Source organism: Gorilla gorilla, chromosome 12, assembly GCF_029281585.2.
Source record: "Gorilla gorilla gorilla isolate KB3781 chromosome 12, NHGRI_mGorGor1-v2.1_pri, whole genome shotgun sequence".
Lineage (NCBI taxonomy): Eukaryota > Metazoa > Chordata > Mammalia > Primates > Hominidae > Gorilla > Gorilla gorilla.
The window spans coordinates 116,074,831-116,092,547 of record NC_073236.2 but is presented as its reverse complement, the minus strand read 5'-3'; the positions used below and the strand labels follow the sequence as shown (position 1 = coordinate 116,092,547).

Below are 17,717 nucleotides of genomic sequence, written 5' to 3'. Positions count from 1 at the left end.
TTATACTAGTCAAACCAAGAATAATATTAAAAGTTTCAAGTTGAATTGGGAAAAAAAAAACTTTGTATATCATATAACATTTACAGAATCAATGATAAACATTACCCTGTATTATTAATACATTCTTTTAAAAAAACTTTATACCATAATGAATAAAGTTTGTTGCTTTTAATTAAATATAGCAATTTCTATGAAAATTCGGGTACTGGGTCCTTATTCATAAACCCACTAATACTCTATAAAAACATTATTTTATGAGAATAAAGTTACTTTGGCTAACTAGGGACACAGAAACTGCCATACAGGACAATTACTACAATCTGGAGAACTAAAGCGCAAGTAAGCATCTACAGTGATCTATCAAGAGCTTTCCTCTTGCTGCCTAAAAATCACAAACTTTCTTATAATTGTTAATAGAAAAAAACTGTTCCATAATTACATAGGTTTTTAAAGCATTAGCTAAGATATCCTTAAGCAGGAAATCTGAACAATGAAAATTCATAAAATATCACCCTCAGAACATATGCCTTATAGAATTACATATAAATGTTAACATATTGAAAACAAAAACTCTTACCTTTTGATCAGGCAGGTTGAAGAGGAATTCTCTGTCAAAACGACCAGGTCTCCTGAGTGCAGGATCTATAGAGTCAAGTCTGTTTGTAGCACCAATAACAACAATTTCACCCCTATTATCTAATCCATCCATAAGAGCAAGGAGGGTTGATACTATAGAGCTGTAAAATAATTTTCAGGCAAAATTTAAAAAAAAGAATTGTAAACACTGCTGCTTACAATAACTTTTATCAGTCTTTCTTTTTTTTTTTTTTTTTTTTTGAGATGGAGTGTCACTCCGTTGCCCAGGCTGGAGGGCAGTGGTGTGATCTCGGCTCACTGCAATCTCCGCCTCCCGGGTTCAAGCAATTCTCCTGCCTCAGCCTCCCAAGTAGCTGGGACTACAGGCGCACGCCACCACGCCCAGCTAATTTTTGTATTTTTAGTAGAGATGGTGTTTCACTATATTGGTCAGGCTGGTCTCGAACTCCTGACCTCAGGCAATCCACCTGCCTCGGCCTCGCAAAGTGCTGGGATTATGGACGTGAGCCATGGTACCCGGCTTATCAGTCTTTAATGCTAACAAAATAACTGTAGCATGATTATATTTTAATGCAGGATCAAGTGATTTACAAAAATTATTTTCAAAGGCATTCAGAAAATATAGTAGACACCTAAACCTTGGCAACCAAAAAAAAATGGACTTCATCAAAATTAAAAACTTTTCTTCTTCAAAGGATACTATCAGGAAAGTAAAACTATAACCTAAGAATATTTGTAAATCACATATTTGATAATATATATAATGAACAATTACAACTGAACAACTAAACAATACAAAGACAAATAATAAAATTTAAAAGTAGGCAAAAGGGCCAGGCGCAGTGGTGCATGCCTATAATCCCAGCACTTTGGGAGGCCGAGGTGGGCAGATTGCTTGAACCCAGGAGTTTGAGATCAGCCTGGGGAACATAGTGAGACCCCATCTCCAAAAACGAAAAATATTTTTTAAAAATTAGGCAAAAAATTTGTATAGACATTTCTCCAAAGACGATACACAAAACCACATCAATAGTCATTAAGCATAAGCAAATTAAACCAAATGAGATGCCACTTCCAAACCACCAGGATGACTATAATCAGACAGACAGATAATTAACAGCTTTTGATGAGGATGTAGAGAAGCTGGAACACTCATACACTGACTGATTGGTGGGAATGTAAAATGATGTTCCTCTTTGGAAAAAGAGTATTGCAGTTCCTCTGTTAAACATAAGAGTTGCCAAATGATCCAGCAATGTCCACAAAAAAACTTTTACACTAATGTTCACAGCAACACTTTTCATAATAGCCAAAAAAGTGGAAGAAACCCAAATGTCCATCAACTGATAAATAAATAGAATAAATGTGGTATATCCATACAATGGAATAGTATTCCTCAATAAAAATAAATGAAGTACCAACAGCCACAACAACATGGATGAATCTTGTAATCACTTTGCTAAGGAAGCTAGACACAAAAGGCCACATATTATATGATTCCATTTATACAAGATATCCCAAACAGGCAAATCTATAGAAAAAGAAAGTATATTAGAAGTTGCCTAGAGCTTGGAAGGATGAGGGGAAGGTTGGGAGTGATGGCTAAAGGGTTTAAGGTTTCTGGGGTGATGAAAATGTTCTAAAATTGACTGTAGTGATGGTTACACAACTTTGTAAATATACTGAAAGTCACTGAACTATGCAGTTTAAATAAGTGAACTGAGCTGGGCACAGTGGCTCACACCTGTAATTCCAGCACTTTGGGAGGCTGAGGCGGGTGGATCGTCTGAGGTCAGGAATTCGAGACCAGCCTGGCCAACATGGTGAAACCTCATCTCTACTAAAAATACAAAAATTAGCTAGGCACAGTGGCAGGCACCTGTAATCCCAGCTACTTGGGAGGCTGAGGCAGGAGAATCACTTGAACCCAGGAGGTGGAGGTGGCAGTGAGCTGAGCTGAAGTCGCACCATTGTACTCCAGACTGGGTGACAAGAGCGAAACTCCATCTCAAAAAAAAAAAAAAAAAATGAGTGAACTGTACAGCTGTTATTATGGGGTCCTTGTCAGGGTCGCTTTTCTGGCTGGAAACCTCTGTGGCTGGTAGTGCCTCTGCCTCAGTTTTGCTTAGACCTGCTGGGCTCATTCCACCCACTCGACCTGACTGCGTTCGGCTCACACTACCAGCCTATATCCCATGCCTGCCAGGGGCAAGCCAGGCATGGGGCAGCAAGGAGTGTTTGAGAGAGCAAGTGTGAGGTCCAGCCACTGCGCACAGTCTGGCATGCCGGCTGCTGCACCGGGGCGGGCAGCTCCAGGTGTTGGCACAGGTGCTGGCTCTCTGTGAGGCTGTGGCTGGACCAGGCACACTGCAAGCAGCTTCCACAGCTGCCACTGGGGAACATGGTGGTGCCTGGAAGCTTGGAGACTCCAGGAACTGCAGGGCCCCAAAGTCACAGCCCTGGCTCAGGGAGCTCCCAGGTCTGGGCTCCCTGAAGGGCTGCAGCTCTTCTCTCCTCTTCACCCACAAAATGGCAAGCAAGGGGCATGTTTCAGCCCTGTTTGTATTACAGCTCTTTCAGCCCTGCCATCTGACAGGTCCCGAGTTCTTGTCCTGCGTCCAGGAAGAACAAGATATGCAGACAAGTGGAGGGTGAGCAAGGCAAAGAGGAGCTTTACTGAGTGACAGAATAGCTCAGAGGAGATCCTGGAGTGGGCAGCTCCTCTCTACAGGCAGGTCGTCATGTTGAGTGTTGTTCAGCTCTCAGCAGAGAGGAGGTCCTGGAGTGGGTAGCTCCTCTCTGCAGCTGGTCATCCTGACATCTGGAGCTCTCAGCAGAGAGGTGGCCCTGGAGGGGGTAGCTCCTCTCTGAAGTTGGTCCTCCTGATGTCCACTTAGCTCTGGCTGAGCTGGGGCTTTTATGGGACTCAGAGGGAAGGAAGTGCACACCAATTGGTCCATGGGGTGGCCATGGGCAGGCCCAGAAAAGGCACCACAAGTTCCCACTCCAGTCTGTGGGACTGGCAGCCTGGCCAACCTTCAGGCCCTCCCTAGCCTGAAGGTGGGTCTCACCACGGACCCACCCCCTTCTGCCCAGGAGCTTTGTCTGCCTCCTGCTGCCATTCATGGTGCCCAAGCTGTTCGTGCCAAGGGGCACCTGCAGGCCAGTGCCAAGCTGCCCTCAGCCACCCCCTCAGCTTCCCGCCCATGCTCATCGGCACCCAAAGTCTGGAGGGGGCTGAGGCAGCAGGAGGTTGGCATGTAGCACTAACCCCAAGAGTGCACACAACCAGCCAGGCTGCAACAACACCCAGGCTTGGCCCCAGTCTTGCTCCAAGATCGGAGCAGGCGCAGGAGTGGGGAGAGGCCAGGCAGTGGAAGCAGACACCTCTGATCCTGCAGGGACAGGGGAAGCCTTCCCAGGCCCCCCAGAGTGCAGGAATGCCAGGCTCCACAGCCATGACTTGGGCAGCTGTAGCTGCACCTGGGAGGGCAGGACCCCTGTCTGCACCCAGGCCCCCGCAAGAGCACAGGCAGGCCCAGGTCCACAGCCACAACTTGGGCGGCTGCAGCTGCACCCGGGGAGCTCCCATCCCACCGACTCAAAAGGGGTGGGATTCCCACTTGTCCCCAGCTTCCACCAGCTCCGTGGAATGTGCAGCCCCGGCTACACCTCCCCAGTACAGTAGGCATGATGACGGTGGCCACTCCAGATGGCCTGCCGCTGCCATCACTGTGAACTGTATCTCAATAAAGCTGTTTTTCTTAAAAAGAAAAAATACAGTAGTTTGTTTTTAATAGATAGCAATCTAGGGGGGTTTTAAATGTCTGGAAATGTATATGACGCTTTAGTTTCTATTATATTAGATTTACATTATCATTACACCTTTGGACACTTTCTTTAGAATGGCTACCACTTTATGTTCAACTCAAAATTATTTTCTGCATATTTTAGAGTAGTTTTTAAAAAGTATGACTTAAACATTTCTGAATATAAGTGTTTCATGCCTAATTATAACAGAAACTGTAGTTCTAGTAACAATGTTCTTTCTAGTGTTTTCCAACTGCTCTCATTTCTATTCCTTTACTCTTATTGCTAACACCTGCCTAAAATAACTTCTCCAATATGTTCAACATGTTAAAGAAATCATTCTCCTTCCCAAACACACTGCTCTAGCTGTGTTTCCAAAATCTATAAGCGGAATCAAAATGCTAGATACCCAGTGTATGTGTGAAGGAAGGATGTGTGATTCTTCTTTTCAAAATGAATAACTGAAAATTAGTGACCTAGGTTTCTCATTCAAGATATAAAGGGGGTGGGGAATATAAGTAGCCTCAAATATAAATTCATATTTAACCTCCAATCTTTCCTTGGTATCTTCCAATTACAGATTGTCATTTCAAGTGTTTGTTGGAACTTATCTGCATTTTTAAGTGTCTCGTAACTGAAAAGTCTTCAGACGATAAAGTCTCAGACATGGCCAGAAACAGAATTACAATCTAACTTAAATTATACCAAAAGTTGTCTTTAAAAAAAAAAAAATCTGAATGGCCAACCCTTGGATCAAAATCCTTTAGCAACTCCTATTATGTAGGGAAATTAAAAGTCCAAACTATTTGACACAATATTCAAGGCCTACTTGCTTGTCTCAAATTCTCTCTCCTACATTACCTTCTAAAAGTGTTGTTTCACCTTTCAAATATAGATCTAAAATCCAATGAAATGAATTGTTTTGTATGGTGTGTAGACGAATCCAGGTTTTTTTTTCCCACCAAAGAGATATCCAATTTTCCCAGCATTATTTATAGAAAAGGTCATCTTTTCCCAACAGCATCTGCACTGCCTCTTTTACCATAAATTAGGCATCCATATGTGTGTGCATTTATTTATGGCTCTGGGCTCCGTTCCATTCATCTATTTGTCTAGTCTTCTGCCAATATCAAATTTTCTTAACCCTAAGAGGCCTTAATAACTAGTAGAGCAAGTGCTCCCACCTTATAGAAGAAAAGATAATTGAAAAATATTTCTTTCCATTTATTTAATCTTTAATGTTTGCCAGTCAAGTTTTAATATTTTCTGCATAAATGTAACATGAGACTTCTTAGACTTACTCATAGAAACTTTTTGCTAATGAGATTGCAAACAGTAACTTTTCATTTTTACACAATTACTAGCAACAAAAATACAAAATTTATGTTTATATTGATTGGTCTAACCTTCTTAGCATCTATCTACAGGTTGCTTTGCAATTCCTACATACATAATTGCATCATCTACAAATGATAAGAGTACTGTTTTTTCCTCTTCAATATGCATATCTTGTATAGCTTTGTCTTGCCAGACTACACTGACTGCGATCTATAGAACAGTATTGGTCAGAAGTGTTCACAGCAAAACAAACATGCTTGTCATATTCCCCATATTATAAGAAAAGATTTCATGTTTGAACATTAAGTCTGTTTGTTGTAAGTTTTTCTGTAGCTACCTTTAAGGAAATACTTTATATTCCTTGTTCTCTAAGATGAAGACTTTATTATGACTAAATATTGAATTTTATTAAACATTTCTTCCACATCTATTGAGGTGATCATCTTGATTTTTCTCTAATATGAAAATGCGACAAATTAACATTAACTGACTTCCCTCATATTAAATAAACCTTGTATATTTGAAATAAAATCAATTTAGTCATAATATATTATCCTTTTTATACCTTCCTGATGTAAAGCTCTACCAATCTGTTTAGGATTTTTATATACATGTTCACAAGTGAGACTAGTTTCCAATGAATTTTCTCATACCAAGTTTTATGAAGGTATAATTGACATACAAAACCCTGCACATATTTAAAGTATACATTTTGGTAAGTTTTGAAGTATGTATACCCTGTGAAACCATCACCACAACTAAAAGAAGTTAACATATCCATTATGTTCTTCCTCATACTCCTTAGTTCTCCACCCATACTGACCCTCCTTGGCCTCTTTTACTCAACCCCTAGGGAACCATTCATCTGTATTATGTCACTACAGATTACTTTGCATTACTTAAAATTTTATATACATTGGATCATACAGTAAGTACTCTTTTTATTCCTAGATTCTTGCATTTGGCATATTGTGAGATTCATCCATGTTAATGGTTTGATAATAGTTTATTCTTTTTAATTGCTAAGTAATATTCCATTATACAGATATGCCACAATTTGTTTATCCATTCACATGTTGATGGCCACCTGGATTGTTTTCAGTTCTGGGGTATTACAAAAAACCTGCTATAAGCATTGACATACAAGTCATAGAGATTTTCCCCTATGTTTTTTCTAAAAGTTCTCCTTTCACCTCTTAAGCTTAGGCCTTTATGCTCTTAACCTTTGATGTATAAAAAAACCAAAACATTACATTTTGCATTCCTAATATTGCTTATCTGTCTTCTTCTTATCATGACCAAGCATGCCAGAGGCTTGTCAGTTTTTTCCGAAGAACCAACTTTATTAGTTTTTTTCAAAGAACCAACTTTTGTCCTTCTTGATTTCTACTATATCTTTGTTTTCCGTTCACATATTGTTGGCTATGATTTTTGTCTTTACAACACAGGTCATTTAGACTTTAGAGCTATAGTTCTTAATTATGAACATAAAATTATCTGCTTTTTGTTATTTTTCTGTTTTGTGTATTACCAAACTTTAGAAAATTAGTTAAAATGTGCTTTAAGGCACATTATATGATCAATTTTCATAAATATGGTATATGTTTGAAAAGAGTGTCCATTCTATATTTGTCTTAGATAAGTATGCCCATTAGATCAGATTCCTGAAATGTGGTGGTTCCAATTAATCTATAGAGCATTAAATGATTTTTTTGCTCAGCCTGATCTATCAATTACTGAGAGATGTACAGGATCTCTCCCACAATGATGATCAATTTGACTCTTCTACCTTGTAGTTCTGTCAGTTTTTGTTTTACATAGTCTGAACTATGGTTATTAGGGAATTGCAGATTTTAAATTGTTACTTTTAAGACAGGGTCTCACTCTGTCATCCAGAATGGAGTGCAGTGGCACGATCATGGTTCACTGCAGCCTCGACCACCCAGGCTCAAGCAATCCTCCTACTTCGGCCTCCTGAGTAGGCAGGGCTACTGATAGTGATAGGACAGTGACAGGACGAGCATGCACTATCATGCATGGCTATTTTTTTTTTTTTTTTTTTTTTTTTTTTGTACAGATGGGTTCTCATTATGTTGCCCAGGCTGGTCTTGAATTCCTGGGCTTAAATGATCCTCCTACCCTTAGCCTCCCAGAGTGCTGGGATTACAGGCATGAGCCACCATGCCCGGCCTAATTGTTATATCTTCTAGTAAACTGAACCTTTTATCATTATAAGATTTCCTTTTTACATGCACAGTAATGCTTTCTGACTTATGGTTTGTCTAAAATTAATGTAGCAATACCAACTGTTAGTATTTACGTGATATAATTTTACACTATTTAACTATTGTCGACATTTCATATAAACAGGATCATACAATAAGTGGCCTTTTGTTTCTGGCTTATTCCACATAGCATAATGTCTTCAAGATTCATCCATGGTGTGGCATGTGTCAGAATTTTTCTTTTCTTTTCTTTGTGGAGGGATGGGGTCTCACTCTGTTGCCCAGGCTGGAGTACGGTAGTATTATCACAACACACTACTGCCTTGACCTCCTAGGCTCAAGCAATCCTCCCACCTCAGCCTCCCGAGTAGGTGGGACCAGATACACAGGTCACGACACTCAGCTAATTTTTTTATTATTTGTAGACACAGCATCTAGTTATGTTGCCCAGGATGATCTCAAACTCCTAGGCTCAAGCAATTCTCCCACCTTGGCCTCCCAAACTGCTGGAATTACAAGCGTGAGCCACTACACCCATCCAGAAATTCATTCCTTTTTAAGGCTGAATGATATTTCATTGTATGGATATATCACATTTCATTTACCTATTCATCAGTTGATGGACATTTGGGTTATTTCTACTTTTGGGCTAGTGTGAATAATGCTGCTATGAATATTTGTTTTTGTGCTATTTTTTTCCACTATTTTACTTTGAACCTTTTTGTATCCTTACATGTAGATGTCTCACTTATAAACAACACATCATTATATTTTGTTTTTGCCAATCTGACAATCTTTGTCTTTTAACAAGAACATTTACTCCCCTTATATTTCAGGTCATTATTGATACATTTGGGTTTAAATCTATAATCATATTTTGTGCTATTTTCCCCATCGGTTATATGATTTCCCTCACTTCTCTTCTTGATTGCTTTTGGACTTTTAAAAATTATTCTATTTTCCCCCACTAATAATTTAGGGATTATACATTACGTTTCTATTTTACTAATGATTACTCTAGAAATTCAAACCTGCATACTGGATAACCAAGAGGTCTACTTGCAGGTTATAATAAAGACCCAATCAGAGCACCCCTCAAAAAACAACTAGAAAGCCTATGCATTATAATACATGAATATATACCTGACATTTCTGGTGAGTAAACAGAGACAGATGGGTTCTGGTGGGAGTTCATGGTCACACAGAGAATGAAAACACGGTGGGAGTTCATGGTCACTTGGAGAAGAAAAAGTAAGTTTCCTTCTCTCTAGCTTTTAGTCTGGGACTAACTGCAGTGAGGGGGAGACAGAATATGCAACAGGGGCTGGGGGGGTGCCTTATTAACTTTTCAGCATAAGAGTCTAGAAAAGAGAAGGTACGAAGTTATTAATATTAAAGAATAAGGAGGACCACAAAAGGGCAAGAGCTAGTAGGGACACCCCAAACTCAGTCTACCCAGATCTCTAGCTGGTCCTGAACAAAGCAAGGAGCAGACTCAAAGGATCTAGCTAAAGACAAAAGGTCTGAAAGGAGATCAAAGCTCCCAGTTAAGAAACTGAATGCATTTCAAGCCTAACTCAGAAAATTGTCTCCTAAGAAAAAGGAAATGTGGCTCATAAAATAAAAGTAACAGAATCCAGAGTCTCCAAAAACTAACAATAATAATATCCAGGACACAATCCAAAACTGCCCAACAAATTCAGAACCAATAAAAAGAACACATTCTCAAGAGAAAAGAAAACCAAGTGGGTCTAACATGAGATAAACCAAATGTCGAAGCTAACATAACAGAATTTTAAAGCAACTATTGTAACGAAGCTCAATTAAATAAAATAAAACATGCTTAAATGCATGAAAATCACATTGGAAAAACAGAAACAATGAAAAACAATCAAATGTAAGTCCTAGGACTGAAAAATACAATTTCTGAAATTAAAAAATGTGTTGGATGAACATAACCAAATGGACATGACAAAGCAAAAATAAGTGAAGACTGACTAAAGACAGACAAAAATTATCCAAGGTGAAAACAGAAAAAGACTGAAAAATGACAAATTTGTAGACACAAAATCAGAATAAACACAAAGAAAGCCACACAGAGGCATGTCACGGCTAAACTGTTGAAAGTAAAAGATACAGAGCAAGATATTGAAAGCAGCAAGAGAAAACCCAAATATTACAAAATGTGGGAACAACAATCTAATTAATGGCTCTCCAATTACGGGCTGTGATACAGACAGATGGAATCCTGGCAGAGGCCAGCTAACTCACTAAGCGGAAGAGTCGGAGTTGAGATTCCAGGGAGACCAAGACGACTAGAGTCTACAGGAAAAAGTACCACAGAGGAGACTGCTCCACAGAAAGCAAACTCAGGAAATGTACACAAAACTCCTCAGCTCTTCATTTAAACACCAATCACTGCATACATGTGATGAAACTACCCAAGGCTTGGGGAAAAAAACACTCAGAAGAACTAGAAATAAGAGTACTCTACACTCACAGAGAGCCAGGAATAGTGCCAGTTCCCACCCACCGAACTGGTAAACCTCATGATTCAAAGGTCATTGCCCATGAATACACAAAAGGATACTGCATCAGTAGCAGGGAATAATTAGTCCTACACTCAGGGCTACTCAAGATCCGTATTACAGATCTTTGTTTTTGTTTTTGTTTTTTTGAGACAGAGTCTCACTCTGTCACCCAGGCTGGAGTGCAGTGGCGTCATCTCACCTCACCGCAACCTCCACTTCCCAGGTTCAAGTGATTCTCTTGCTTCAGCCTCCCAAGTAGCTGGGATTACAGGCACCTGCCACCATGCCCAGCTAATTTTTTGTATTTTTAGTAGAGGCAAGGTTTCACCATGTTGGCCAGGCTGGTCTCAAACTCCTGACCTCAGGTGATACACACGCCTCGGCCTCCCAAAGTGCTGGGATTACTGGTGTGAGCCACTGCGCCCAGCCGACAAATCTTAAAAGCAAGATTCCAAAGAATCAAACTGTTTTCAAGTTGATTAACTGTGTCTCAAAAGGAAAAAAAAAAAAACACAACAAAACCACTTCAAGAATATCTACTTACAGTAACATAGCTAGCACTCAACAAGGTAAAAGTTACATCTGGCATCCAATAAATATTGCAAAGCTGATGCAATGAAACAGGAAAACACAATCCGTAATGAGAAAAATCAATAAAATAAAACTAACCCAGAAATACAATATTAGAATTGCCAAAGGCATTAAAGTAGGCATTATAACTATATTCCAGATATTGAAAAGTTATATATGTATATGTATAGATGAAAACAAAAACATGAGGCAAAAACATAATGAATAGGATTAACAGCAGATTAGACATTTCAAAAGAAAAGATTAGTGAACTAAAACTCACAGCAACAGAAACTAACCAAAATGAAACACAGAAAAGATAATTTAAAGTAAAATTAACAAAGTTTCAGCAAACTATGGGACAACATCAAGAAACTTAACATATGTGTAATTAGAGTCCCAAAAGGAAAGAGGAGACAGGAGGTGGGGACGACAGAAAAAATAATGAAGAAATAGTGGCCAAAAACTTTACAAGTTTGATGAAAAACACACCCAAGAAGCTCAATTCAAGAATGAGAAAAGGGGAGAAAACTCCACCAAGATATATCATTAAATTGCACAAAACCAGTGAAGAAGGAAAAAAAAATTAAATGTAGCCAGAAAAAAGATACATTACATACAAAGAAACAAAAATAGAAATAAAAGCATAATTCATTACTGAAGCAATACAAATGACCAACATCTTTAAAGTACGGAAAGAAAAAGAAAAAAGTGTCGACTTCAAATTTTATACCCAGAGAAAATACTCTTCAAAAACAAAGGCTAAGTTCTCAAAAAGTTAAACATAAAACTACCATCCTGCCTAGCAGTTTCACTCCTTATCTCTACCCAAGAGCGATAAAAAATATATGTTCTACACAAATACTTGCATTGAACGTTCACAGTAATATTCATAATAGCCCAAACTGGAAACAACCTAAATGTCCGTCCAGTGTGTTGTATAGCCATACAATAAGAATACTGTTCAGCAATAAAAAAGAACAAAATACTGACCCATATTATATCATGGATGTTCCTCAAAACCATTATACTTAGCAAAAAAAAGCCAGACACAAGAAACCACATAGTATATGATTTTAATAATACAAAATGTCTAGAAAAGGCCAATCTATACAGAGATTAGATTAGTGGTTGGCTGTGGGCAGGAAAAGGAATTTACTGTAAATGGGCATGCTGGAATTTTTTTTTTTTTTTTTTTTTTTGAGACAGTGTCTCACTCTCTCACCCAGGCTAGAGTGCAGTGGCACAATCAAAACACACTGCAGCCTCGACCTCCCGGGCTCAAGCAATCCTCCCACCTCAACCTCCCGAGTAGCTGAGACCACAGACATGCACCACTACACCCAGCTAATTTTTGTAGTTTTTGTAGAGACTGGGTTTCACTATGTTGGCCAGGCTGATCTCAAATTCCTGGGCTCAAGCGATCTGCCTGCCTCAGCCTCTTAAAGTGCTGGAATTACAAGCAAGAGTAACTGCACCCCACCTCATGCTGGATCTTATTAGGGGTAGAAAGATGTTCTAAAATTGATTTATATCAATAGTTGTACCACTTTGTTGAGGTACTCTAAAAATTACTAAACTATACACTTAAAATGAGCAAATTTTATGACATATAAATATACCTCAATAAAGCTGTTTTGGCCAGACACAGGAGGGTGAGGCGGGCAGATCACTTGAGCCCAGGAGTTTGAGACTAGCCTGGGCAACATGGTGAAACCTTATCACTACTAAAAATTCAAAAAGTGGCTGGGCGCGGTGGCTCATGCCTGTAATCCCAGCACTTTGGAAGGCTGAGGCAGGCGGATCACAAGGTCAGGAGTTCGAGACCAGCCTGACCAATATGGTGAAACACTGTCTCTACTAAAAATGAAAAAATTAGCCAGGCGTGGTGGTACACGCCTGTAGCTCCAGCTACTTGGGAGGCTGAGGCAGGAGAATCGCTTGAACCTGGGAGGCGGAGGTTGCCATGAGCAGAGATTGCGCCACTGCACTCCAGCCTGGGCGACAGAATAAGACTCCATCTCAAAAAAAAAAGTCAGGTGGGTACAGTGGCACGCACACCTGTGGCTCCAGCTATTTGGGAGGCTAAGGTGGGAGGATCAGTCGAGGCTGCAGGGAGCCATGATCACACCACTGCACTACAGCCTTGGTGAAGGGAATGAGACGCTGTCTCAAAAACAAAGCTGTTTTTGTTTTTGTTTTTGTTTTAAAAAAAAAAATGTGCTTTCAGCCAGGTGTGGTGGCTCATGCCTGTAATCCCAGCACTTTGGGAGACCGATGTGGGCGGATCACAAGGTCAGGAGTTCAAGATCAGCCTGGCTAATATGGTAAAACCCCATCTCTACTAAAAAAAAAAAAAATACAAAAATTAGCCAGGCGTGGTGGCACGCAGCTGTAGCCCCAGCTACTCGGGAGGCTGAGGCAGGAGAATCGCTTGAACCCAGGAGGCGGAGGTTGCAGTGAGCCGAGATCGCACCACTGCACTCTGACCTGGGCAACAGAGTGAGACTCCATCCCAAAAAAAAAAAAAAAGTGTTTTCAGATACGGAAAAGCCAAAAGAACTTGTCACTTGCAGGCCCACACTGTAAGAAACGTATGCATAAAGAAACTGATACTAACTGGAAATATGAACATCTACAAAAGGATAGAGAGCACCAGAAATGGTAAGTATAAAAAATATTTAAGATATTTTTATTTACATTTCTTCAAAAGTTTTTAAAGTTTTAAAAATAAAATGTACAAGGCCAGGCACAATGGCTCACACCTATAATCCCAGCACTTTGGTAGGCCAAGGCAGGTGGATCACTTGCGGTCAGGAGCTCGAGACCGTGTCTCTACTAAAAATACAAAAATTAGCCAGGCATGGTGGTGTGCACCTGCAATTCCAGCTACGCAGGAGGCTCAGGCAGGAGAACTGCTTGAACCCGGGAGGCAGAGGTTGCAGTGAGCCGAGACTGCACCACTGTACTCCAGCCTGGGTGACAGAGTGAGACTCTGTCTCAAAAAATAAAAAATGTATGACAATAGCACAAACCTCAGGAGAAGAAAAATGCAAGTATACTATTTCAAGGTTCCCATATTATATGTGAAATGGCCTATCATCAATTGAAGGTAGATGGTTACAAGTTAAAGACATATACCATAAACCCTAAAGTTACTATGAAAATAATAAACAGTAATGGCTAATAAGCCAGCAATGGAAACAAACTGGAATCATAAAAAATATTCAACTAATCCAAATGAAGGTGGAACAATAGGAAAAGGGAAAACAAGAAACAGATAGGCTAACAGAAAATCATCTAGATGATAAATTTAAACCTAACCTATCAATAATCACACTAAATGTATAAGTGTCCATTTTGAAGGAAATGGTATTTTCATTGTCTTGACTGTAGTTATGGCTTCACACATATATATGTATGTTAAAACCTTCCAAGTTTTACTCTTTATCAATGTCAATATTGTGTACATACATATAGTATATATTTTATGTCAATTATACCACAATAAAGCTCTTTTTAAAAGTCAATAGCAAAATTGAGACTCTAAAAAAAAACTTTCAAAGTTTCAAAGTGTTTTTTAAAAAGGCAAAAAAGAAACAGAAAAAGAAAACAGCAGACACAAATAGAAAATGGAAATGAAATGATCCCCAATTCAAATATATCAATAATTACATTAAACATTGACTAAACAGTCAAATTAAAATTAAGAGACAATGCAATTAAGAAAATAAGACCCAACTTTATATAGTCTATGAACAACACAGGTTGAAAGCAAGTTAATGGCAAAAAACATACCACACAAACAGCATGAAGTCTAGAATAGGTGAATTATTATCTGATAAAAATAAATTTCAAAATTAAGTGTATTACAAGATAAACATGGACATTTCATAATATAAGAAAGCAACAGCAACATAAAGATGCAATAAATGTGTATGAAACTAATATAAAATTTCAAAATATGTGAGACAAAAACTGGCAGAATTAAAGGGACAAAGAATTCATTATAGCTGGACATTTTAACATATTTGTCTCTGCAATCAATAGAATTAGACCTAAACATCTGTAAGAAAACAAAAGAGGCCAGACACAGTGGCTCACGCCTGTAATCCCAGCACTGCCTGTCGAGGCAGGCAGATCACTTGAAGTCAGGAGTTCAAGACCAGCCTGGCCAACATGGTGAAACCCCATCTCTACAAAAATACAAAAATTAGCTGGGCATGGTGGTGCATGCCTGTAATCCCAGCTACTCAGGAGGCTGAGGCAGAAGAATCACTTGAACCTTGGAGGCGGAGGTTGCAGTAAGCCAGACAGAGCCACTGCACTCCAGCCTGGGCGACAGAGTGAGACTCCGTCTCAAAAAAATAAAACCCCACAAGAGTCTGCATAACACTATTAACGCCTTGTCTTATTTTATATTTATAGAACACTATACCATAAATAGCAGAATACAAATTCACAGGATACACTGGGACATAAAGGAGAATGCAATAAATTTCAAAAAAAATTAGCTGGGTGTGGTGGCATGCCTCTGTAGTCCCAGCTACTCAGGAGGCTGAGGCAGGAGAATGGCCTGAACCCGAGAGGCGGAGCTTGCAGTGAGCTGAGATCGCGCCACTGCTGGAGTGGGCAACAGAGCAAGACTCTGTCTCAAAAAAAAAAAATGACTTTAAGAGTTATGATCTCTAGATCACAATAAAACTAAATTAGAAGTAAATAACAATAAAATAATCAGGAAAATAACCACAGCTATTTGTAAATTAAATACACATCTAAATTAAATACGCAATGACTGTGTCAAAGAAAAAATGACAAGAGGAATTGGAAATTATTTTGAACTGAATGACAGTGAATACATGTCAAAAACTGTGGGATGTAGCTAAAGCATTGCTTAGAGGGAAATTTACAGGTGTCAATGCCTATATTAGAAAAAAAGAAAAGTTTCAATCAATTTCTAAGCTTCCACCTTAATCTGAAAAACGGAGTTAAATTAAAAACAAACAGAAAAGACTTGGGAGACCTGAAATACATACTGCTATATAAAAGAAGCCAATCTGAAAAAACTACATACTGTTTGAGTCCAACTAACTATATGACATTCTGGAAAAGGCAAAATTATGGAGATAGTAAAAAGATCAGTGGTTGCTGGGGAGATAGGGAGGGCTCTGCAGGGCAGAAGAGAAGGGGGGATGAATGAATAGACGATTTGGGGGAAGTGAAAATATTCTGTATGATACTGTAAGAGCAGATACGTGTCATTACACATTTGTTGAAACCCTAAAACTGCCTGCTATGAATGGAATGTTTCTATTCCCCTAAAATTCACACATTGAAACCTAATCACCAATGTAATGTTGTTAAGAGGTATTAAGAGTTAAGAGCTAAGGTGTTAAGAGTGTTAAGAGGTGGAACCTTTGGGAGGTAATTAGGACACAAGGGCAAAACCCTCATAAAGAGGATTCCTACCTTCATAAAAGAGACCTGAAAAAGCTAGCTGGTCTTTTCTACCATTTAGGACACAAGAGAAGTCATCAGAACCAGAAAGCAGGTCCTCACCAGACACTAAATCTGCTGGCACCCTGATCTTGGACATCCCAGCCTCCAGAAATATGACAAATAATGTTCTGCTATTTCTAAGCTACCCAGTTTTATAGAGATTTTTTGTTTTCCGAGACAGGGCCTCACTCTCTCACCTAGGCTGTAGTGCGGTGGCACGATCGTGGCTCACTGCAGCCTTGACCTCCCCAGGCTCAAGTGATCCTCTCACGTCAGCCTCCCAAGTAGCTAGGACCAGAGGCACACCACACCCAACTAATTTTTGTACTTTTAGTAGAGACACGGTTTTGCCACATTGCCCAGGCTGGTCTCAAACTGCTGAGCTCAAGAGATCCACTGTCCTTGGCCTCCCAAAGTGCTGGGACTACAAGTGTAACCCACTGTGCCCAGTCATGAATAGTCTATTTTTAAGACCATGTTAGGGCAGTTTTAGGTTAACAGCCAAATTGAGAAGGAAATACAGAGACTTTTCATACATCCCCCGCCTGCCCCTTCATATGTATACCCATGCCCCAACAGAGTGGTGCACTTATTTCAACTGATGAACCTACAATGACACATCACAATCTACAAAGTCCACAGTTTACATTAAGGTTCACGCTTGATGATATACATTCTATGGGTTTGGACAAACATATAATGACGTGGATCCACTCTTACAGTATAACACAGACTATTTTCACTGCCCTAAAAAATCTTTTATACTCTGCCTACAAATCCCCCTCAGTCTACTAATTTTTAAAAATATAAGAAAAAAGGTAGTATAAAATTGGGAACAAAAATAATAGTAGAAAATCTATGAAAACAGAAGTTGTCTCTTTGGGGGAGAAAGGACCAATAAAATTGATAATCCTCTAGCCGGAGTAATCAAGAAAAAAAAAAGAGAAAACACAGGTTATCACCATCGGAAATGAAAAGAATATTACCGCAGACTATTTAGGCATTAAGGAGATAACAGAATAGCAGGAAAAAATGTATGTAAATTTCTTGACTTAGGTGAAATGAACAAATTCCTTTAAAGATAAACTACCAAACTAACAAAACTGACCTAAGAATAAATAGAAAACTTGAACAGCCCTGGATCAAC

The 17,717-nt window shown here is 39.3% G+C and overlaps 1 protein-coding gene across 6 annotated transcripts in view; it reads right to left on the bottom strand.

The window, feature by feature from the left end:
• ATAD2B (ATPase family AAA domain containing 2B) overlaps positions 1 to 17,717 on the bottom strand; it is a 196,505-nt gene that overhangs the window by 102,745 nt on the left and 76,043 nt on the right. For all 6 annotated transcript variants that reach the window (XM_019021380.4, XM_055377524.2, XM_063696032.1 and 3 more), the window contains one exon: positions 578 to 737. In XM_019021380.4, the coding sequence (XP_018876925.1) occupies positions 578 to 737 (160 nt within the window). The remainder of the gene's footprint in view (positions 1 to 577; positions 738 to 17,717) is intronic.